Source organism: Danio rerio, chromosome 6 (genome assembly GCF_052040795.2).
Source record: "Danio rerio strain M-AB ecotype USA chromosome 6, GRCz13ab, whole genome shotgun sequence".
Lineage (NCBI taxonomy): Eukaryota > Metazoa > Chordata > Actinopteri > Cypriniformes > Danionidae > Danio > Danio rerio.
This window is the reverse complement of record NC_141026.1, coordinates 50,140,001-50,165,862: the sequence shown is the minus strand read 5'-3', so window position 1 is coordinate 50,165,862 and position 25,862 is coordinate 50,140,001. Positions and strand designations below refer to the sequence as shown.

At 35.5% G+C, this 25,862-nt stretch overlaps 1 protein-coding gene across 1 annotated transcript in view; it reads left to right on the top strand.

Moving 5' to 3' along the window:
- slc2a1b (solute carrier family 2 member 1b) overlaps positions 1 to 23,861 on the top strand; it is a 29,548-nt gene extending 5,687 nt beyond the window's left edge. The window contains exons 2-11 of the mRNA XM_087257962.1: positions 6,364 to 6,459; positions 12,484 to 12,644; positions 13,051 to 13,291; positions 13,372 to 13,534; positions 16,469 to 16,656; positions 16,734 to 16,838; positions 18,435 to 18,536; positions 18,682 to 18,885; positions 19,752 to 22,051; positions 22,325 to 23,861. Coding sequence (XP_087114088.1) covers positions 6,364 to 6,459; positions 12,484 to 12,644; positions 13,051 to 13,291; positions 13,372 to 13,534; positions 16,469 to 16,656; positions 16,734 to 16,838; positions 18,435 to 18,536; positions 18,682 to 18,885; positions 19,752 to 19,946 — 1,455 coding nt within the window. The 3' untranslated portion in view covers positions 19,947 to 22,051; positions 22,325 to 23,861. The remainder of the gene's footprint in view (positions 1 to 6,363; positions 6,460 to 12,483; positions 12,645 to 13,050; positions 13,292 to 13,371; positions 13,535 to 16,468; positions 16,657 to 16,733; positions 16,839 to 18,434; positions 18,537 to 18,681; positions 18,886 to 19,751; positions 22,052 to 22,324) is intronic.
- Positions 23,862 to 25,862: the final 2,001 nt, after the last annotated feature.

The window sequence follows — 25,862 nt, the reverse complement described above, 5'->3', positions numbered from 1 at the left end:
TGTTTCCCTGTTAAACTTAAATTTAAGGGTGTTGCATAAAATAATAAAATTTGTTTTAATTTAATAAGTGAAATTTATTTGCTGCGTTCTTCTTGATGTTTCAATAACGCACATTAATCTTTACACCACATTAAAGACACAGCAGCCAGTAACTTTCAGTTGTTGAGTATTTGTCACATTTAAAAGGTGTGTTTGTGCACAAAACATGCGCGTTTAGATGTGTGCAAGAGACCGGCCGAAAGAACATTCGCTTCACAATGCGATGGTGTGCTTTATCTGCCTGATTCCGATATGACTTTGTGTGACGTTTGATCCGGCCGGCGTTCTGGGGTGGGGTTTGCATGCTGCGCTGCGAGCAGTTGGCCCGACAGTGGAAATGCAACATGATTTCGGCATCACTGCTCTAGCTCCTGGGCTATTGGCCCTGCCTGGCCTGATAAAATCCCTGGCTCATACTGGTTCATACTGGCCTGACAGTGGAATGCAGCTAATGTATATGTGAACAGGCTGTTGCATATTTTGCAGACTGTATATTAACTTTTCACTGTAAAAAAAAGCTGGATCCACACAATTCCTTCAGGTTTTCCTAATACAAATCGATTAATTTAACTTAATATTTTTTTCTAATTTAAGTGAACATAAAACAATTAAGTTGTTTCCTCAAAAAGCTTAAGAACTCATTTTAAATAAGTAATTTGAACAAGCATCAAGTCATTTCTTTAAATGTCAGTAAATAGGTTGTTTGCCCAAGCTCATTACATGGTCATAATACAGAAATGAATCTCATTTGTGTCAAAAACTCTTGATAATTTTTGATATGATGTAGGTTTTAAACTCAAGAAAGGTATTTTGTGAAACTTTAAATCGTTGTTTGGTTGTTCTCTAGTGATGAACGGCATTGTTCATAGTGTAAAAGAACAGAACAGTGTGTGTAAGTTGTGAGTGGCTCCCAGACAGTTTAGAGAACTGTTTATAAGCTGGCAGAGCGATGCTGCTGGAGAAAAGGAGACGTGCCAGTCTGAGCATCACCCTCAAAGAGAGAGAGAAAGAGGCAGAAAGAGAGAGATCTTTGTTGCAGAGTAAGCGCTTTTTCTTGAGTGTGAATCAGACAGCTTCTCCTCCTCACAATGCCAGCTTGAATTAATAGTTCATCAGTTTCAAAAGGTATTCAGACACTTAATCCAGTTAAAAGTCTGAATGTCTTTATACCAGATAACAGTGTCATGATTTCCCAAATTAATTCTGCAATTCCCAGAACTAATTTAGCTTTTAAAAAAATTTTGTGTAAAGACTTTTTACTGGAATGATATATACAGTATATATATATACTGTATATATATATATATATATATATATATATATATATATATATATATATATATATATATATATATATATATATATATATATATAATCTTTTTTATTTATTTATTTTTGAAAGGTCAGTCCATAAAGTTCACACAGGTCATCAAGTTAATCGGGTTTGCAAACTAAATTATCTTAAAATAAAATGTCCTAATACATTTTCTTTTATTTTAAAGTGTATATTTGACCATTTAATCATCATAAATGGCACTTGTTTTGATATTCAGTTATAGGTTTTAAATAGTTTTTCTTTTTTCTTTTTGGTGGCACAACTGTTCTAATTCTTCTCAATACACAATTATTCGTTGGCGCCAGTGGTGTAGTGGTTAGTGCGTTGACACATGTACTCCGGTGCTCGCTGCGAAGTTCGATTCCGCCCTGCTGGCCTATGCCGATTCTTCCCCTCTCTCTCTGCTCCCCATGCATTCCTGTCAACTCTCTCTATCCAATAAAGGTGAAAAAAATAAAAAAATACACAGATATTCTACATATCAAAACTTCAAACCAGGGCCTGGAATAATTAACCATTAAATAAACAAAGAAATAAATGACTGAATTGTTTGAAAAGTCAGCAAATGCCACCACATAAAATGATTAACCAAGTTCAAAAATTGAGTTTAAACTGATCGATAAGTTGATGCTACTGGAATTATGATACCCTAGTTTCCTCCACATTTGTAGAACAAAACATTTTAACATTTAGAAATTGATGTTGATGTTATTTGAAAATGCTGTGCTGTGCCCTGTAATTACTGTTTTCTAAGAACAGGTTTGTTTTCACCGTCATTTTCACTGCATGTTTCATAGCATTTACGTCATTGTGTCTGTGTGCTTTATAGATTTGGTTGTCACAGAGAAAGTGCTGTCGTATTTTTTGTTGTTTGTTTACCTAAGGATGCAGATCCTCTAACTATTGTTAGTTTAATGGTTAGAGCACTTGGTTTATGATGTATATACTTCCACATTGACACATGGACCATAAATGAGATGATCAGGAAATACACATTTTTTATAAGCAAACTAAAATAAAATAAAAATGTCCACAGCAATAATAAGCCGTAGTCCAGAATCGGAAGCTTCCAATGTCTTAAGCAACTAGAAGATCAGCTCAAATTTGTTACGTAACTCTGAGAGGCCCAAAATCAAAACACAAAAAGCCTGTAAGCCTCGCCATGAATAGTGAGGTTTATTTGCATGCTGGTTTGGTTACTCCAACAGAGCTGGTGTCTAGTTGCCAGTGCTACTAGTGCAGTTGTGTTTGCATTTTTATACAGGAAGTCTCCAAATTATTTTCCCTCTACAATGTTCATTTTTAAAAAGCCATTTCTATGTAGTACTTATTAAAACAGCTAATGTAAACCAGTACACTGACATACAATAAAGTAATCACTCAGCCAAAATATGTGTCCAAATCAACTGTGAGTGTGTGATATCAGTAGAAGGGGCGTGACTGTTTATTTCAACAGAGGCGCAAATTCAGGATGACGAAGCTAAAAATATTTAGTGCCGCTAAAACCATTAATGTAACTATTGGCAAAACCCAAGCACACACACTGTTTCGTGTGGAGGGCTAGGTCAAGTCTACATCTGTTTGATCAGGTTTATGGAGTTACTACAGGTATGCATTGTGTAACTTGGCATGTCTGCATTGTAATATAGGGTAAAGGCAGGAATCTGAAGTGGAATTTTTCATAGCCAAACCTACGCCCTCCCCTCGAGTCAGACGTAAGATAAATCTTCCATATTTAAAGGGTTCATCTTTCTTAAAGGGACACAGCCATTCTCCATGTGTCTCAGCTGTGCTTGCTAGTAGCACTAATGTTTCAGCAGCAGGAAGGATGTAGTTAACTTTTTGGGGAAACTGAACCGGCTGAGCCAAGGCTACTGTATATTGCCTTTTCGCTTGTGTGGCCGCTATTGCCATGGTCCCTCGTGTGAGTTTGACTGCAAATTTTTTCAGGGTTTAAAAAATGACTTAATGAATATTTAAATGCCTGCTGGAGCTTGTGTGTTTGTGTTTATTTGGCCTCGTGTTTCAGGGCTGGTTAAACTGCATAGTTTGTGAACTCCATGAACTGTAGTTTCCATACACCAACATGAAGGTGTGACCACTTCCCGCCCCTTTAAGCCCTTGCCTCTTGGTCAAAAGCGTGTACACACGTGAGCAGGCAAATGAGTGTACACATCCAAAACTGGTATCTTTCACATCGTGGACAGTCTGTTTATAACAGAGGAATGCAAGCTCTGAAAAATGTTCACAATGAAGATCTGTTTACAGTCTTATCCAGCATGCTAAATGCTAGCTGAAAAAAGAACAGCTTGACATTTAAAGCTACTTCTTAAGAGCGGGATGAGTGAATCGACAACCCAGAGATGGTTTTCTGAGTTAAACTGCTATATAATTAAACTCTAATTAGGAAAATCTGTTTGTATACTGATTTTGCCGAAATAAATAAAAAAGATGTAGAAACCGACTGCTGTTTTATACAAGTTTGAGTAAAGTTTACTTAAAGAGTGCTTGAGTCTCTGTGTGGTTTATGTACTAATTATGCAATGGCACTAAGTTCGTCATCAGACGTTCATGTTTGCAAAAAGCTGTCAAAGACTTGACTTACTTGTAAAGTGGCTCTTTAAACCGTGACCCAAACAGCAAGGGTTCAGTTTAATGCTGCCTCAGTGTTGAGGAGGGGTAATAATATACATGTAAATGTCCATACTGTCTGTGTGAAATACACTAATCTAGTATCATGATGGAGAAGAGGGTTTACAAATCGTTCTTTATAGGGCTACAAACTACAAATAATTCTTTACAAATCATTCAGAAGACTTTCTTCATACAGTAGTCTTCAAGGGACAATAAAAGTGATTTATTATGATTTGATTTGATTTGAAGATCACAGTAGTCTGCAATAGCATCCTTGTTCTGTTGTCATTTTACCCAAACTTGGGTAGATTGTATTAAATATAAATACATTTAAATAGTAAATTATTTGACGCCTCTCATGAACGTCATAAGCTATGTTTCCATCCAAAAATACAAATTAAATTCATGGACAAAACTGGAATATCGCTTAAAAGACGTGCAAATAAAGAAGCATTTTCATTCAACAAGTCAAAGAGAACAAAATTGTCACTTCCTGATTAACTAGCACAAAATATCAACAGTAAAAACGGAATTTGCTGTGGTGGGAGAAGCTGTGTGAATCTTTTCCTTAATACATGACTTGCATTCCAGAAGATGATGCCGACACGCAATGAACACGTAGTGGTGTTTAAAGAAGTTTAAAACAAATAGGTGGGTGGAAACATAGCTATTGAGATATTACAAATAAAAAGCTATTAAATTTATTACGTTTTTTTAAATTAAATTTATTAATATAAAATTAGTTGGCACCAATAGCCTAGTGGTTACACATGGTACTATGATGTTCACGGTGTCCTGAGTTTGATTTCCAGCTCGAGGTCCTTTGCTAATTTTTCTTCTCTGACCTCTCCCCACACTTTCCTTTCTTTAATCTCCAGTGTGCTATAAAATTAAGGGTAAAAATGGCTAAAAAATAATTATAATAAAAAGAAAAATCATTGGTTCCTAAAGACTTTTTACATTGTGACATTTTTTGATATAGGGAATCCTTCATGATAATAATATTATAATTAGTAGGTAACATTGTAATAAGGAATTGTATTCTTATTAATATGCTTATTATTATAAAAATGATGTTTTACTCTTTTTTTTTTTGGTTATGTAAAATTCTCATTATTCTTATTGAATGATTTAGTTAATATTGAGGTTGTATATTATTATATAAGATGATTCCTTTACTATATAATGCTGCAATCCAGTAATATTAACCCAATGTACTAATCAAACAAGCTTTCAGTTCCTCTTATGTGTTGCAGACAGATTTCATCATTTCTTTATTTTGTCCAGTCACTATTACACCAGACAGTCCAAATGTACTTCAGCTTATGTTTTTATTTAATTTTTATTCTCTTTGTTTGGAATGAGGAAGGTGATTCATATTTTAAGCACTTCCCTGAGGGCTATTGAAATATATCTCAAACCATCAGAAAAATGACAGGAACTCATCTTTTCGCGTGAATACTTTCTATTGTATTGAAAGAGAAGGAAATGCTTGTCATATTGCGCAAACAATAATCTTTAATATCCCTCCAGGAAAGGGGGTGATGCGGAATATGCGAACAATAGCACAGCCTTTAACACAACATGAGATTTTATTTATTTTTAATTGTATTTATGTGTATTTTAAAGTATGTGTTATGCTTTGTTTGACCCTTTACTGTTAGCACTTTTTATTGGTTGTAAAGTGCATTATAAATAAAATTAAATAGAAAATTGAACAACAGAATTAATTTGGTAATACTGAACACTGTTATTTATATTATTAATTATTATATATTATTATTATAATACATATCTATAATTTTGTATTTTTTTACCTTTCAAAATATTTTTTTCATGAACTCCAGAAGTTTGTTGTCATCATAGCCTAGGCGTTATTACATGTTTGTTAAAAAAAGTGGAGTTGTCTTTCATTTAAGAGGAAGGACAGAATTAAAACCAGCTCTGCAACCACCATAGCAATCATTAGATTGCCAAATAGTAGGTCACCACACCTCTTATTTCTAAAATTTATAAAAAAGTTTATTAAATGTTTGGATTTGTACTTCTTTTTCTACCTATCAACCTATCAAAAAATATCCTTCTCAAACTTGGTTTACAGAAGTTTGTTGAGTTGTGCTGCTGTCGTTTATTTTCGAGGAAGGACAGAATTAAAACCAGCTCTGCAACTCCCGTGACAATCATCAGAATCTCAAACAATAGGTCACCACACCTCTGAGAATAGTTATGTTTAATACAGTCATGTCAGGCCAGTCACTGCTAGAGTAATAGCGCTGTATTAGACGATGAGAGTTTCAAAAGTGTCATTGTGTGGCCAAAAAATGGCTCAATCTGTTTTATTTTTCCCTCAACAGCAATTGACCTTGCCGTTGATGCTTGCTGTGGGGACGGCTGTAATCGGCTCCCTTCAGTTTGGCTACAACACCGGTGTCATCAACGCTCCACAAAAGGTGAGTTTAAAGTACATACTCGCACACGCACAAAGTCCGAGTGACAAATTTTTACAGTTCACCCCGACTGACATCCCAGGTGTGTCCTTGGACTTTAACATTATCGGAACGTTGGCCTCTCACTCATTCATTATATACTGCTGCAGCTGTCTCCAAATCCCTGTCTGTCAGTAAACACACACACACATACACACACACAGACACACACTCCAATGTAACACAATTCCAGAAGGACCGAAGACTTACAGCTCCACAGGGAGATTTAGTCTCGTCTCTCATCAACATATTATTAACTCAATTTGCATGTTAAATAATAAGTTACTATAAATAAAGCATATTATCTGTTCTGGAACATGGTGTAAAGTCATCACACACATAGCACTGCTTGTTCAGACCTGCATGTTGAACTAGGGGCCAGGCTTTGCCTATGTGAATGGAACATTTCTAGCTTTTAGACAGTATATGGCTTGTATGTTCTTTTTCTCTCTTGGGAAACTAGCGCAGGATTTGACTTACCAATACTGACCTTAAGGAGAAACATTTGCAACTGCTAGATCTATAGCCCTCCTGAATTATTAGCCCCTGTATCTATTTTTATCTGTTTAATGGAGAGATTTTCTCATCAAATTTCTATAATTTTAATAATTCATTTTTAATAACTGATTTCTTTTATCTTTGCCATGATGACAGTAAATAATATTTGACTAGATATGTTTCATGAATGCACTAGTCTGCAGCTTATAGTGACATTTAAAGGCTTAATTAGTTTAACTTGGCAAATCATTGTATAATGATGATTTGTTCTGTAGACAATCGAAAAAAAATATTGTTTTTGGGAGCTAATAATATTGACCTTAAAATGTTATTAAAACCGCTAATAAAAACTCCTTTTATTCTAGCGGAAAAAAAAACAAATAAGAAAAATATTTTAGGAAATATTGTGAAAATTTCCTTGCTGTAATCATTTAGGAAATATTAAAAAAATAATAATAATTCACAGGAGGGCCAATATTTTTGACTTCAACTGTATATATATCCAGCATTACGGATGTCGCATTTAGATTCATTGAATAATTACAGCAGAAATGTCTCAGTTAAAGTAATAAACCTTTTACAATATTAAAATTGGAAATGCTTATTATTCTCAACATTTAATTTGACAAGAATTTAATTAACAAGAATTTAATTTAATGTAATGTATGTATTTAAGCCCTACCTATCCCCCTTAATATGCAAAGAGGCATGCATTATGAATGTAACTGTATAACTGTTAGATGCTGATATCCCCATGATGAGCATTAAAATGTCTGTGTTAAAAAGATTGAATATTTTTATGAAGAGCATTTTGAGGGAAAACCAAGGCCATAACCAGACCATAACAGTACTTGTGTTGACTTTTATGGAAGTTAAATTAGTCTGACATTAAGGAAAAAAATCTAAAAAGAAAGATAGTCTAAAAGATAGGCCGACAAATAGATACAGACACATTGATAGACAGATGGGTAGGTAGGTAGACAGACACATTGATTTATGTTAGTTAGTTAGTTAGTTAGTTAGTTAGTTCGTTTAATTTCTTTCCCTATATCGCGTAGGGAGTCACGAGACCCCGTTCTGTTTATACTTCTGTGTCAAGCGCAAGCTTATGGTCTAGTGCAGCCTTCATGCGGTCTATACCCCTCACCGTTGCTGATGCCTACACTTACAAAACCTCAAAAAAAAGGCATGCAGTTAAGGCTAATTTATACTTCTGCATCCACTTTGAAACCACATTTGGTCTCTAGTCAAGCCTTACTTTGCACTACACTGACAATGATTGAAAGCTGCTCCAGATATGCTTTGAGTTGACTTATTTTACATTACATTGAAATTCTTGTTTACATTAAATTTGTTTACAGAAGATGCAAAAAATGCACTTTTATATTATAATGTTATAAAATTATTATTATTTACAGGATATACAAGAGTTTTTTTTTTTTTTTTTTAGAAAAGAAACTGCTTACTTTCTACTTTTACTATGAAAAACATTAATTTTGCTTCCAAAAGTAAGTGAGAACTTTTACTGTACAAAACTTGTTCGTGAACTGTGAGAGCAAAAAAGTAAATAATCATTCATTAATCAAATTGTATCAAAATGTTCAGTTAATCGAGATTTTGATTTTAGGCCAAATCGCCCAGTCCTATAGATAGATAGATAATAAATAATAAATAAAAAGCTTTTTGACTTGATTGACTTTTGACTTGACTTGAAAAGATTCTGAATATTTTTAAGATGGCCACCAAAATCCAAAATATAAGTTTTTATGCCCACAAAGTCTACATTAGACAGTCGGCAGGAATGACATCCTGCCCTACTAATGATTCTCTCTTCGTATAACCATATATATATATATGGCTATTACAAATCCATAATACAGTGTGATTTAGCCTGGCTCATTATTTTGTTAGATCATATTGCTTTCTCACTACAATCGGTCTTATCCGTTTGAATCAAGCTGAGACCACCTCATTCAGGTGATTTGATTTGGCTTGGATCAGAGTGCGATTGCAGGATTCACATAAGCTAGACGAACCACGCTAATGGGACAAACACACCAAGTTTCGAAACAGACATCTAGGTGTGAAAGCACTCTTATTGTGCTCAAAAGGTAATGTCAAGACCATATCAACTTTTTTTATTTGTTATACATGATAACATGTCAGTCTTAGAAAGACCACAAAATTAATAGTCAATTTTATGTGATGCCTAAATAGTTTTTTGCATTACATTTTAAAATTGGATTTTATTTTTTGTTTCAGGTAAAACTATTGTACCAATTGCCATTTCTCTGCCTACACTCCAAAAATACTTTTTCTGCTTGTTTAAACTACTAGTGACAACCTAATTATGTTGAATCCACCTAAATTTGTAAAAACTAGTAAGTTAACTTTGTTTATTTGTGTGGAATTGTGTAAACCCAGCATTTCTTACTGTGTATTGACTTATAACTGAATTTGATTATAAGCGCATACAAAGAGCTTTACCTACTGAAATGCCTTTATTCTCAGCATATACTGGCCTCTGGCAATGAACGCTGTGTTTGCTTTCACTGTTTGTGTTTCTGACAGTTGTAACAATAGTTTTCGCATGTGAGATAAGGCTGTGAGGCCACAGTAGGAGTACCATGTGGGGGGTGTGAGTCTGACGCAGACCCTCTCTATTAATAATCACTTCGATAAGATTACTGCACACTCAAGGGCTCCTTACTGAAACTGCACTCACAAATCACCAAAACTATACTCCGTTATCTAGCCTGAAAGTCCTCCATCAATGGACGGTATTATTTGCGAGCAGGTGGATCTTTGCTGCGTTCCACAATTCAGGAGGTTTACACAGATAAACAACCATTACACATTAGTCAGCTTTTTAAAATGAACACAAATGCCTTTATTTATTCACATTCACGTCATTCCACTTTTATTATTTGACTCTTTTATAACGCATTAACAGGCAGCTGTGGGCACCATATTTATTGAATGGTTTATTTTCACATTTTTGTCTTTCAGCTGTTTAAGACTCAGTTTAGCTCTTTAGGTGCAAACTAAAAATAACATTTGGCCTAAATTGTATGCTCATGAAAAACCGGTTTACTTTCATAGTGAATTCAATAGCTGTCTAGTATCATTTCCTTGCACAGTGGTTCTATTAAAACACCCACAGCTCTGTAGAACAGGTTTGTTTAATGAGGAGTGGAGATGTGAAGCACATGACTGATATTTAGTCGACGCTGGCGCACCGAAGAGTTTGCACATGCCTAAAGTGTCAGATAGTCCAAGCTGAGAGAAGACAGACAGGAAGTAGTCATAAAAATATGGCTCTGACCTTAGTACGTCAAGAGATCATACAAAAGACGCTCGGCTGTTATTGGCTTTCAGTGAAATTCCTCTGATAGTCACCAGCGCTTTATAAGGGTTAGCTGGAGACGGTCTATGTTTATCAACAAACCCGGAGACCAGCTGAAACCTGACTCCCTCTGCGGGCCTCAGTTTACATCACAAAACCAAATCACTTAATACTGAGCAAGGCAGCGAGACACCTGCTGGACACAACTGCTCACTGCTGTATAAATCTAAATCTTACAGTAAAAATACCCTCAAGAATTGAGTTGATTCAGCTCATTTTCAATGAGTAAAGTTTTCTGATAAACAACAGGTAATTTGCTCTGGAATTGTTACGGATGACGTGTGAGAAAAAGGCAGATATGATAGATTTGGATGGGTTTAAAATCACAATTTCTCTTAATGTCCCCCCTGTAAAACAAGAAAAATAGGGAGAACATGGAGTCTAAAATAAACGCTATTCAAGTACTGGAATTTTTTTTATGAAAAGCCCACTTTGAAGTAATAATTGGTTCTGTGGAATAATATTGTTTTGAGTTTTGAGGAAAATATTAATTTCTGTTTTATTTTAGAAACTACTGATACAATTTTCTTTAGAGCATTTATTTACAGATAATAATAGTCAGATTTTAAATTTCCTAATAAAATAACAATATTTAACAAATAAGAATTCCGGTGACTCGTGACTAGGCATTGGCTAGATTCTGACAAATTCTTTTTTCCCCTTTGAACACAATATATTTCATTTTGAGAAACATTTATGATAGTTTGGAACAGTAAACATGTCAGGCTAAATGATTCAAATGAATTGTTCGGTATGAAACAATAATGAAAAATTATTCAAATGAGTTATTGACTTCTGCTGTCTTCAATTAGTTTCAAAAACACAGATTTCTTCACAATTTCAAACGGCTTCTTTGGTGATTTTTTTTTGCTGGAGATACTGTTGTCCTAAAAAACGGGAAAAATTTAAATAAAAATCTTACACATACCTTAGGAACGGATTAGCAGAACATTTTGGCAGTTTTAAAACCTTGAATCTTCCAAACCGTGGTATACCTTGAAAACGGTTATTTTCCCATGCCTACTCGTGACACCCACTATCCTCTGAGGTCATGATAAGCATACAAACATTTCACACAATGGTGCACCGACACCAATAGAACCATATAAACACAGATGTATCAACAACATAAAGGTTTGCAACAGTCTAACAACCACACACATATATATATATATATATATATATATATATATATATATATATATATATATATATATAATTTTTAAGTCATTATTCATTTGTTTAATTTGATTTTAACTAGCTTTTTATTTGTATGTTGTTTATTTGTATACTGTAGCTTTTTATTTTTTTGTTGTTTATTTATATGTTGTTTTTATGTAACAATTATATACTATTTTTATCTTATGTAGGTTATGGATTTTTAAAAAAAAATTCTAGTAGTTTAATAACATATATAAAATTTTCGCAACCTTCCAGGGGGTCCTGACCCCAACTTTGGGAACCACTGGTTTAAATGATAACATATGAAATTTTGAAAACACACTATAAGTGGTTTTAAGAAATCAATATAAATAAACATTTTACTTAAAAAAATACCTACTAATGGCAAGCCTTTAATACCAACCAACAATAACTTTAAGTTAAGTTTAAGTTAATAAGTGGGCCCTTAAGAACTGTATTTAAACTTGGTATAAAACATTGATTCATTTATTTTCCTTCGGCTTAGTCCCTGTATTTATCATTGGTCGCCACATCCCCGACTATTCCGGCATATGTTTTACACAGCGGATGACCATCTAGCAGCAACCCAGTACTGGGAAACACCCATGCACACTATAGCGCATGTCTATGGACTTGTGGGGGAAACCGGAGCACTCAGAGGAAACCCACGCCAACACGGCAAGAACATGCAAACTCCACACGGAAATGCCACGAACCCAGCTGGGACTCGAACCAGCAACCTTCTTGCTGTGAGGGGACAGGGCTAATCATTAAGCCACTGTGTCACCCATTAAGCTACATCATCAGAATAATAATGAAATATATAGAGTGCTTTAGACTTTTTGTACTTAAAATCTCTGAAAGCTGATGTAATACTGTATGTCATTGTATTTGTGTTTCAGATCATCGAGGCCTTCTACAATGAGACGTGGACAGCTCGACACGGGGATATGATCTCTAAAACCACAATGACTACCCTGTGGTCTCTGTCTGTGGCCATCTTCTCTGTAGGTGGCATTGTTGGATCCTTCTCCGTCGGGCTGTTTGTCAACCGATTTGGAAGGTGAAATACATCAATCAGACAACTGATAATGCTTGGAGTATTAAAGGGACAGTTCACTCAATACTGAAAATTGTCATTATTTATCCACACTTTACTTTTTACAAACCTATTTGACTATTTATTTTGTTAAACAGTAAAGAAGATATTTAAAAAAAAACATTAAATTCCTTAGTATTTGTTTTTTCTACAATGGAGGTCAATGGTTAAAAGTTTCCAACTTTCTTCTAAATGTCTTTATGTATATAAATGAAACTCATTAAGGTTGGAAACCACTTGAGGGCAATTAAATAGTAAATAAATTTTCATTTTTGGGTGAACTGTGCCTTTTAATTATGGCACAGTATTTTACATTATGGCATGATTTGAACTTTTGATTATTAAAATCTGTTTGTTTCTCTGATTTCAGGAGAAACTCGATGCTCATGGCTAATGTTCTAGCTTTCATTGCTGCAGCATTGATGGGCTTCTCTAAGATGGCAGCGTCCTGGGAGATGCTCATTATTGGACGGTTTGTGGTGGGCCTTTATTCTGGTCTGTCCACTGGGTTTGTGCCTATGTATGTGGGTGAAGTAGCCCCTACAGCCCTCAGAGGAGCCCTGGGCACACTTCATCAACTTGGCATCGTTGTTGGCATCCTCATGGCACAGGTACATCCCATCATTTCAGCAGTTTCAGTCACCAATTGACTGTTTTTCCATGTTTAAATTCAACTTTTTTGGTATTGCAGGTCTTCGGTATGGAAGCTATCATGGGAAATGCAACAATGTGGCCATTTCTCCTGGGCTTTACCTTTATCCCAGCCCTGGTACAGTGCTGTTTACTGCCTATATGCCCTGAGAGCCCTCGATTTCTGCTCATTAATCGCAACGAGGAAAGCAAAGCCAAATCTGGTGAGTATGGACTCTTAGCCAGCTCTACACATCCAGATTATTATAAATTAATATTTGTACGTTTTGTTTTAGTTAGTTTCATTAAAGGTTTTGTTTTAGTTTAGTTTTTATGTTGTGAACACATATTTATTTTTTATATATTTAGCTTTAGTTTCAGTTTTAGTAATTCTAGTTAAGCAGATTTAACAGAACACTCTAGTACAAACCTAATAGTTTAAATAATAATAACAAACCTAAAGTAAAATAATAGTTTGAACAGACACTGATTGAACCCAAAACAACACACAAATGCAACTTAAAAATGTAAAGTAAAACTTATGAAGAATTCAGGCAAACCACTTCATATTAAAGATAATTTTTATACTTAAACATGATTTATGTTTTTAGCTAATGAAGAAAATGTGTTTGTCTGTAAAAGCGCTATCTACAGGTGATTTACTTATTAATTCAGATGAGTTTTTCAGTGACAGTTGTTAATTTCAATGAACAAAAATGTTTATTGACCAATAGTTTTAGTCTTAGTTTTATTTTACAAAAATAACCTTGCTACACACGCTTTTAAATGTCCAGGGCAATATATATTATATTACATTACATATATATAATTATATATTATAAATATATATGTTTCCCAGTGAAGGGCATCCGCTGCGTAAAAGATATGCTGGATAAGCTGGCGGTGCATTCCTCTGTGGTTACCCCAGATTTATAAAGGATCTAAGCCAAAAAGAAAATGAATATATATACTGTAGATAGATAGATAGATAGATAGATAGATAGATAGATAGATAGATAGATAGATGGATGGATGGATGGATGGATGGATGGATGGATGGATGGATGGATGGATGGATGGATGGATGGATGGATGGATGGATTGATGGATGGATACAAGGTACTGGAAATATTCCTCAGAAATTTTGGTCCATATTGACATGATAGCATTACGCAGTTGCTGCAGATTTGTCGGCACATCCATGATGCAAATCTTTCATTCCACCACATCCCAAAGGTGCACTATTGGATTAAGATCTGGTGACTGTGGAGGCCATTTGAGAACAGTGAACTAATTTTCATGTTTAAGAAACCAGTCTGAGATGATTTGCGCTTTATGACATTTTGCGTTATTCTGCTGGAAGTACCCATAAGAAGATGTACACTGTGGTCATAAAAGGGATGGACATGGTTAGCAATGAGGCTGTAGCGTTGACACAATGCTCAATTGGTACTAATAGGCCCAAAGTGTTCCAAGAAAATATCCCCCACACCATTACACCACCACCAGCCTGAACCATTGATAAAAGGCAGGATGGATCTATGCTTTCATGTTGTTGATGCCAAATTCTGACCCTACCATTTAAATGTCACAGCAGAAATCGAGACTCATCAGACCAGGCTACATTTTTTCCAATCTTCCATTGTTCAGTTTTGGTGAGCCTGTGCGAATTGTAGCCTCAGTTTCTCGGTCTTCTTTTTTGGACCATTCCCCATAAACCCTCGAAATGGTTGTGCATGAAAATTCCAGTAAATCAGCAGTTTCTGAAATAATCAGACCCGTCTGGAACCTGCAACCATGTGTTCAATCACTTAAATCAGGGGTCTCAAACTCAATTTACCTGGGGGCCGCAGGAGGCAAAGTCTGGGTGAGGCTGGGCCGCATAAGGGATTTCACAAAAAAAAGTCCTCAAATGTCATTATTAACAGTTTTAATTATTTCTTCTGAACATGAAGTGTCCTGAACATTAATAGAACATTGAGTGAAGATTATGAACAGTTCTTCTGAACATGGCATCTTTTGCCTACTCCTTGCTGCCAGAGACTTGACAGCGCTTCTTCTCACAAATCTGAACCACATTTGGCTTTAGAGCGGAAGCAGTTGAGACCCTCAGTATGGCTTGAAGATGATCATCATTAAGTCTAGACCTGTACTTTGACTTATTGAAGTTCAAGGTGGAGAATAACTTCTCACACAAATATGTGCTCCCAAAAAGGCCAAGTCCTAGGGAAAAAAGTGGGGGAACTCACTCAAAACTTCCATTCCCTCACCTAAAAAAAAGGCGTATATATGTATAAATAAAACACCCCCACCCCACTCCAGTCACATCAGTCTGTACCAGTCTGTATCTACCTATAATATATAAGATGCAGGCTGTAGCTAAGTGGCAGGCAGGGGCGGGAACAGCTTACCTTGGTTCTTCCCGCCCGTCACAGCGTCTAACAAAGGGGCGGGGTGCGTGGTGACGTCACCGGCATCCCCGCTCCTTTGTTTACACGGCGGGCGGGGAATGCCAGTGACCGCTGTGTACGGATAGAATCAGCGGAGTGGGAAGCGCTCGCTCTCCCCGCTCCGCTGATTCTGTCAGTGTACAGCGGTCGGCGCGGGCCACAAAATATTGCACTGAGGGCCGTAAATGGCCCGCGGGCCGCGAGTTTGAGACCCCTGACTTAAATCATCTTTTCTCCTCATCTTTCCTCCTCATTCTGATGATCGGTTTGAACTGCAGCAGATCGTCTTGACCATGACTACATGCCTAAATGCATTAAGTTGTTGCCATGTGATTGGCTGATTAGAAATTTGCATTAACAATCAGTTGGACTGGTGTACCTAATAAAGTGGCTGGTGGGTGTATATTTAAATTTTTATTGCAAAGAGATACATTTCACAATAGCTGTTAGACACTTTTACAGCAAATTCTCAAAATTAAATTCCCTAATCAGGGAAAAAACAAGCAACACATCACTTTAAATGATTTTACAATATTTTAAAAACTATTCACAAAAGTAACCGGGCCATTTAAAAAAAGTCCCTAGTGTTTAGCCCTGTGTAAGTTTAAAATTTTAATCATAATGGTCTTAAAAATTGTCTTTAAAAGTCTTTAGCTTGATTTGAAGAAACCCTGATGCCATAAACTTAATATTTTTATGTGTGTTTAGTGCTTAAAAAACTGCGCGGGACGACAGACGTGAGTGCAGACATGCAAGAGATGAAAGAGGAGAGCAGACAGATGATGAGAGAGAAGAAAGTGACCATTCCTGAACTCTTCCGCTCTCCGCTTTACCGGCAGCCCATTGTCATAGCCATCATGCTTCAGCTGTCCCAGCAGCTCTCTGGAATCAATGCTGTGAGTACCTGCTCATGCACGTCACACTGCATTTTAAAAGAACACTTGAATTTAACCTAGTTTATGTCGTTGTGTAGATATTCTACTACTCTACAAAGATCTTTGAGAAGGCAGGTGTGCAGCAGCCAGTTTACGCCACTATCGGAGCTGGAGTCGTCAACACCGCTTTCACTGTAGTATCAGTGAGTATGAGTACACAGACACACTAACAGCACCGTAACAACACCACTGCTAAAATTTGAATAATTATTTTTTCAATTATTTAATAAGTTGATGATATAAAAAGTGATATATTAGTATTGTCAAGTATTGATTATTTTATATATTCAGTGCTCAGCATAAATGAGCATAAAAAACACTTTTGAAAATGAATATTTGTATCCATTTCTCAGTGAATATAGCCAATTATTTTTGGTGTATTTAAACAAAACAGCTTTATTAAATAGTTCTATTCATTAAAATAAGTGTCTGGTCATCTAAAGTCTTCAGGAACAGAAATATAATACATTTAAATGCAAAAGTTATTGCAAAAATATTACAAACTAAATTTAATTTTATGTTTCTCTTGATTTCTCCTGTTTATTAATATTTTGTTTTGGCTTTGGTACTGCCTAATGTAATGTACAGTATATGCACAAATATATTATTGTAAAGCATCCTGTAGATTATATAATTTAAAAGAGAGATCTATGAGGGTTGTACTCATTTATGCATAGCACTGTATATGCAGTGTGCGGGATGTTTAACCCGCTGAAATATTTAGTTTCACAACCTTTAGCCAAAAAAAAAAACCTCATGAAGTAAAATATACACCACTTATAAGATAAAACCACACATACATATGCATGTTAAAGTATGTTTTTCAAGTCATAAGATATATTGTATTGTATATAAATGGAGTGTAAATATCACACTGCAAACAAATGCTTTTCTTACTTTTTTCTTACTTACTTTTCTTACTTTAAAAGTCTATGTTCAGACATTTCATAAATAATAAGTTAAATAGTCAGTTATAATCAAACTAAATTTAATCTTGTCTTTTTTTTTTTTTTTAATAAGATTATTTTGCTTAACCTATTGGCAGATAAGGGAAAACCTACTAAATTTTGACATTTTATTTATTTTTTAAAATATTTTATTTATACGTTTTTTTAAAAGTACAAAACAGAATAAAAACATTTATACAATCTATAATAGAAATGATAAGAAAAAAATACAGAAAAAAATAATTAATTAATTAACAAAAAAAACAAACAAAAATAATAATAATAATTTAAAAAGCAAAAAAAAGAGCACCAGTTCATCCAAACACACATAGTAAAGAGTAAATAATATACACCATTAAGTTTTACTTGATCAAACCCAAAACATTGAAAATGGAGTGGAAAAGTAAGAGTAAAATTGTTCATGAATCATAAGTGCCCTACTATCAACTCTTTAAATAAAATAAGCAAGGAAGAAGCCCCAGGTTTTTTCAACCTGTTTAGAAGCATCTGCCCTAGCAAAATGAATTCTTTCAAGCTTAAAAGCAGCAACCATTTCAGTCAGCAATTTATGAAAAGTAGGTGGTAAAGTGGACTACCAATCCATCAAGATGAAAAGAATCAAAATGATTTTTTTGCAGTGCAGTAAAAAATAAAAATATGCATAATGTAGTCAAATGCTATATTTATGATAACAATAGAAATGTTATGCAAAATATTAAGTTAATATTATTACTGTGTAACATAATATGAATATGTGTATTTTATTTAATTTTTTTTGCTATTGTTCTATAGTTGTTTGTAGTAGAGCGTGCGGGCCGCAGATCTTTGCACCTCTTGGGACTGCTGGGAATGGCTGGATCTGCTATTCTGATGACCATCGCTATTGCCTTACTGGTATGCAAACACTATTTACTTGCTTGAATGACACAGTGTCAGCATTTACAGGTATTAATCCATCAAGCGGTCAGCCTTGCGGTCCAAAGGTTTTCAGTATATGTGATCTGACGGCTTTATTGTATTTATCTCTATTGCCCAACAGGAAAAATATGACTGGATGTCCTACATGAGCATTGTAGCTATCTTTGCTTTCGTGGCCTTCTTTGAAATCGGACCCGGCCCCATCCCATGGTTCATTGTGGCTGAGCTGTTCAGTCAAGGCCCAAGACCCTCAGCATTTGCTGTTGCTGGATTTTCCAACTGGACAGCCAACTTCATCGTGGGCATGTGCTTCCAGTATGTTGAGGTAAGAGGCTGCTGGGAAATTAGGGTGTTAACTGTTTGAGTTTTGCTACATAATACTGGCTATGAATGCAGATTGCAGTTGAGTCTTTAAATGTCACTTTAAGCTCAATACTAGTATCTTGAAAAATATCTAGTCACATATTATGTACTGTCATCATGACTATAACAAAGAGAGTCTGACAACGGAGGCGAGGATCCATGTGCAGTTTAATAAATCAAGAGTTGTCAGGCAGGCAATGGTTAAACAGGTACAAACAGGAGCATAAAAGGTAATCAAAGGATCGTGGTTAAAAACAGGCGAATGGTCAGTACAGGCAGCTAAAAAACAAGAACGATAAACCAAAGGGTCAAAACACGATAAGACTAGACGAGGGAAACGCTTTGTATTGTTAGCAGAAAAGCAAAACTTAGCCAAGTGTAAGTGTGAGTCAGATACATATGTAGTCTGGTTAATCATGGGGAATCAGGAACTGATGTGTGTGAGGTGCATGATAGTCTTTGTAGTCTAGTTTAGTAATAAAAGTGTAGTTCTCTAGCATTCAGCAAGGATTAAATCGCTGGTAATCTTGACAAAGATAAAATAAATAAAGTTAATAGAAATTAGTAAATAAAACTATTATATTTAGACATTTGTTGAAAAAAATTATCTCCTCTAAACAGAAATTGAGAAAAAAATATGAAAGAATTCAAATTTAACATAAGGGCTATTAGATCTGACTTCAACTGTATAGAAACTATTGAATTTACAGGAAATCTGTTATATTGTGTTATTTATCATTATCAGGATGGGAGATGACTTATAAAAAACTTTTACTGATGTGATTTGCCCAGTTTAACATATTTCCTCTTTGTCCATGTGTTGAACAGGAGGTCTGTGGGGCGTACGTGTTTGTCATCTTCACCGTGTTCTTACTCTGCTTCTTCATCTTCACCTACTTCAAAGTCCCCGAGACCAAGGGCCGGACGTTCGACGAGATCTCCGCCGGTTTCCGTCAGGCATCAGGGGCAGAGAAACACACGCCTGAAGAGCTCAACAGTCTGGGGGCGGACTCTCAGCTATAAACACGCCCCCTCTGGCCCCGCCCACTCCTGCATACAACTACTGAGCTGAAGGGGCCTGTCAATCAAACATTTCTGCACTCGCCTCTTAGTCGTCCCGCAATCCTCCACACACACACGCCGAACCAGCAGAGCGTGAGACTGGGGTTTGAAAAGGCAGCGAGTAAGAGTAATTATCATATTCCTTTTATCAGAAAGATGATCGTTTTATGACATGTTTGAGGTGTCGTATATTTGCATTGCTGAGTCGCTTTGGCTAGATTCATTAGGTTTTATGCTTTTTTTAATATACCTTAACTGTTACTTCTGCTGCGCGAAAAGAGAGTACACATCATCAGAGGTCACATGGTCGTTTCTGACCAATCCGCCACACTGTTGACGTCAGGAATCCACTGTGACTGACAATTCAATACTGTATTCCAGGTGACTGTATATATTAGACAGAAAAGTCTTGAAAAGTGGCTTTAATGAAAGAAGAGTCTAGCGTCATGATTAGCAATCGAGGCTATTTTAGGTGCACGTCAATTTAAATAACAGGATTCAATTAAATTTATAAATACTGTATATATATATATATGAAAATATTTCTCTGGATTTAAAGTTTATAGTTGTGATTTCTCTGGATTTAAAGTTTATAGTTGTGTTTGTGTAAAAATGTTAGTCCGCATTTATTTAATTGTATTTATTTATTTTTTCTTATTTATTTATTTTTCTATGTTTCGGTAACACAAAAATAATGTGTTTGTTAATGTTATTCATTTCAGAAGAGTTAATATATCGATATTTAGAGAAATATCTCCATGTATAAAGTTAAAGGTCCCATTAAATTAAAGTGTTTTTTAGGTATTAGTATCAGTAGTGATAGTTTTTAAGATATCTATAAGCTAGTGTGCCCCAAAACAGTGACTAAATTCGCTTTTAGAAGATATGAAACTGAAATAAACATGTAAAGCTTGGAGTTTGTCACTTCCGCCTAAACGAATCGACAGTTTTATTCAAGTCACTTCATACTACAGTTCCTCATCATAACCAATCAAACGCTCCTTAGTATCTGACATGCCCCGCCCCCATTAAGACACTTCTCACTTGTTTTTTATTTGACGCACTTGAGCTCAACCACTCTCACTGGCAGAGCTGTGATAAAACAAAACAATATTGGCTAAAAAGTGGAGCTACTCTATGTCCCGCCCTCTCTTTGTGTTTCAGTTAAGATTATGCCAAACATCGGATAAAAATGCACATTTTAAAGCACTTAACGGGACCTTTAAGATACAATATTTAGAGGAATTATCCCGACTTTCAGTCAAAAGAAATAAAAGCATTTATTATACAGACCAGTTGTCTGTAAAACAAACAAACAAAAAGCTCTAAAATTCATGCACTTATAGAAAATAAACATTTTACTCAAACACATACCTAATAAATCCAGAGAAACTATAAAAATACCTAACTGTACTAAACCTGAATCATTTAAGCCCTCGTAAATATGATTCATGTACATTTAAAAGCGATTAGCTTTTTTTAGGGAGTAAACCTGTTGCCATAAATGTGACACGCTGACTTTACTTAAAGTTAGTAAAGTTATTGTAACTTAGAACTGTTAAGTTGACTGAACTTAGTTTTTATAATTAAGCAGTTCATTTACTTAAGGTAATAGGTTTACTCCTAACTTGGAACTGTTAAGTTGACTTAATTTTTTATAATTATGTGCATAGAAGTTCATCTACTTAATTTAAAGCCAATGGGTTTACTCACTTTTGAAGTAGTCAACTAATCACTTTATACAATTTTTGCCATTTTTATGTTGAGTTTACTTTAAAAAGTTAGTAAACTCATTATAACCTTAAGGCAATGGCTTTACTCACTTTTTTAAAGTCAATTAATCGCTTTTTACATTGTATCTAATTGTTTTCTTGAGTTAGCAAACTCATTGTAACCTAGAACAGTTAAGTTGACTTAATTTTTATAATTGTGTGCATAATCTACTTAATTTTAAGGCAACAGTTTTACCTCAAACAGTTTAAGTAAAGCCAACTAATTGTTTTTACAATGTATCCCATTTTTATGTTGACTTAAAAAAGTTAGTTAACTCATTGATACGTTGAACTGTAGAGCTGTTAAGTAAGGCAACAGGTTTACTCACTTTTTTTAAAGTAAAGTTCACTGAACGCTTTCTACAATGTTCTTTTCAAGTTGACTTAAAGAAAATTAGTAAACTCATTGAAACTTGACTTAATTTTTGTAATTATCCACAGTTTATTTACGCAAGTCAACGGTTCTAAGTTACAACGACAATATATATATATATATATAAATATATATATATATAAATAACATGCATTGTAAAAAGTGATTAGTTGACTTTACTTAAAATAAGTAAGTAAACCTGTTGCCTTAAGTAAAGGAACTATGTGCCTAATTATAAAAATTAGGTTAAATCAACCTAACAGTTCCAAGTTTCAATGAGCACATCGCTTTTACAATGTACCTCATTTTTACTTGGAAACTCTTCTGCATCGCAAGCCTTTTTACAGGGTATTTTATCCCTGCATCCATATCAGCATGTCCTCTCTTGTTGCCTTTAAGATTCATCACATCTGCGTATTTATATTTTGTAACAAAGTCATGCAGATATAATCACTTCCTGGACATTTCTCAAGCCGTTTCATTATGTTATACAGCACCAAAACTCATTTTCCCGTATCACTTTTGAATGCACGATGACATGCACTCTTTACTGAAAGTATTAGCAACGTTAATCATGAAGTGCAGCGTGTGTATTTGTATATCCAATAATTCATGATGTCCCTTTTCAGACAGACTCGCTCGGGTAAAGTTTAAATAGAGTTTTGCACAGTCGACTTGAAGAGTTGGGAAACACGGAGAGCGACCAAAATGCACTGTGACCGGTGTCATAATAAGAGTCACTCTGAACCTCAGACCATTGATGATGCTGTCGAGCACAAACCACGTGTCTTTTTGAACATGTTTCGAAGCAGTACGCCTGGCTCCAATGTGCCTTGTCATTTTTTAAGCCTTCTACTTTTGCTCTTATCTTTGGTTTTTCCTTTTTAAACCTACTCATCCATAAGTATTCGTGATTTATTTTTAATTTTACGCACAGCAAATTCACCAAATGAGGTCTTTCACCTTGAATGTGAGCGTGCATATGTTGATGTAATCTGCTGGAACACTGCGCAATGCGTCGGCTTCACATTTGGCCTTTTATTATGTAAATCTGAGTTTTACTTTTAAGTTTTAACCTACTTGGTTGATGTCGGCTTATATTAAATCACCTCTTTATAGATGTTTTTTCACGTTGAGTGTGTGTGTGTGTGCGTGCATGTGATATTTGTCCAGTTTGCCAGAGATACAGCAGGTCAGATCAAGTTTGAACACCAGCATTTTGAATACATATTCACTCTCACTGCATTCCATACGGGAGCATTTTGTGTGTGTGTGTGTGTGTGTGATGTTTTGTATACTGTACATCAGAAAGAGACAAGTGTGTGTTAGATCATATGCATGTGAACGAGTGTGAAGTCACTGGGTGTGTTGTGTTCAAAGAATATTCAGAAGAGTTATATAAACTTTTTTTAGTCTATGGAAAGTTTGGTGATTTCCGGCTGTAAGTGTAAATAATGAATGTAAAATAGAGTCGCTCGAGAGGCGTTGTAGTTTTATAGCGTGATGATTTCCTGTTTTCATCTGTCATTTTCCTCTTTTTATAATGTAGATTATATTTCTTTTCTTTTTGTTTGTTTTTTTTTGCTCTGATGCACTATCATGGTAGTCAATACTGTAAGTATACTGTTTTGTTTTTTAAGGCATACTGTATTTATTAGTTCACTTAATTTATTTAGTTTTATTTTATTTTTTTGGCTTTCTGTTATGGAAATAAAACTGTTTTAAAAAACATTCATGAATCTGTGAATGAATTGACGGGCAGCACATTGGGAAGCACAATTGCCTCAAGTTTGCTGATTCGAGCCTTGGCTAGATCAGCTGGCATTTCTGTGTGGAGTTTGCATCTTCTCCTTGTGTTGTTGTGGGTTTTCTTCGGTTGCTTCAGTTACCCCCACAAGACGTGGTATACTGTAGGTGAATTGGGTAGGCTAAATTGGCCATAGTCTATGTTAGTGTGTGCAAGAGCTGTGTGGGTGTTTCCCAGTGTTGGGTTGCAGCTGGAAGGGCATTCGCTGAGTAAAACATGCGCTGGATGAGTTGGCGGTTCTTTCCATTGTGGTGACCCCAGATTAATAAATGGACGTGATCAGTGTGACGATCAGTGTGGATCAGGGTCACAAACTGATGGGCTACAGATGTAGTATTAAGAAATTTAGTTGAACTATTACATCAAATACTTGACGATTAAAGAGAAACATTCATTCATTCATCCATTTTCTTTTTGGCTCAGTCCCTTTTTTAATCAGAGTTCACCACAGCAGATTGAACCGCCAACTATTCCAGCAAATGTTTTATGCAGCGAATGCCCTTCCTGCTGCAATCCAGTACTGGGAAACACTCATACACATTCTCACACTCATGACACGTTACGCGATTACACATCAACACATTTGTTTTATTAAAAAGTGTTTATAGTAGATTGTGGTGTAAAACTTTTTCCATACACTGCTAATCACACATGCTTTAGCTGAGTTTGTGAACGCGGTAGCCAGTCTGAAGAGTTGACATTAGTTTTTGTCATCACAAATTTTATATAAGTAAATTCCCCTTATCGAGAAGAAAGCTTCAGTAATGATAACGGTAAGTCTGAACATGTACCTGCCAATTCATTACTAACAAAGTCCCTTTAGGGCAAGTCATTTCACTCAGCAGCCATCTTTAAATGCCTCTCAGGCAGTATGCTAGGGCATTCTGATTAAACGAGAAAACATCAAATTCTCCAAAACTAATTGACAAGCTTACGATTACATTCCACATTATGAATAACTTATAAAATTAAACAACAGCTGTCTAGTTAATTTCATTTCTAAACGTTCGTATCACAAAATCTGCAGAAACTCACGTCTGGTCTGAGCCCTTCCCCCGGAGAAAGAATTGTCATTCTATAGCAATCGCTGATTGGCTCCTGTACTAGAAGACAGGCTTTATTCACAATATAGCAATTGCTGATTGGCTCCTGTACTAGAAGACGGGCTTTATTCACAATATAGCAATCGCTGATTGGCTCCTGTACTAGAATATATGTACTTCGCCATATTGAGTTACACTTTTCCCCATTCAAAAGTCTACAAGTGACATGTCTTGTGTATTCTATAGTCTTTCTTTGTTACTAACCACCATTTAATTATTGAACCCAGCAGGTGTAACGGAGGCCAGCTAGTGAAGTGTTGTGCTGGTAAAACCTCACTCTGACCACTAAAGGAGTTCTGGTGACTGACGCCAGAGGCCATGATCTTTAGCCTCCCCATTAGAGCAACCGATTCCCATGCAAAGAGTCATCAGTTCGATCCCAGCTCAGAACAGGAGAGGTGTAGGACAAGCAAGGTTACACATGCACAGGATGTCAACATGATGTCAGATTGACGTTGTACCCCAACATCATGGGGATGTTGCATTTTGTTTAGAAATAAACACCGGGTTGACGTCAAAACTCAACTTCAGGCCGACGTCAACATCCAACCTAAAATCAACCAAATATCAATGTCTAAAGATGTTACAGCTTGACGTTATGTGGACGTGTCCACTATAAAGTCAATTATACGTTGGTCAATATGACGTTGGTTTAAGATGTTGGCTTGATGTTAGATTTCAGTCACTTTCCAACACAACCTAAAATCAACCAAATATCAACATCATTTGACGTCATTATTGGACATCAAAATAACGGTGTCCTTAGACCAAAGGTGTCAAACTCAGTTCCTGGAGGGAGGTCCTGCACAGTTTAGTTCCAAC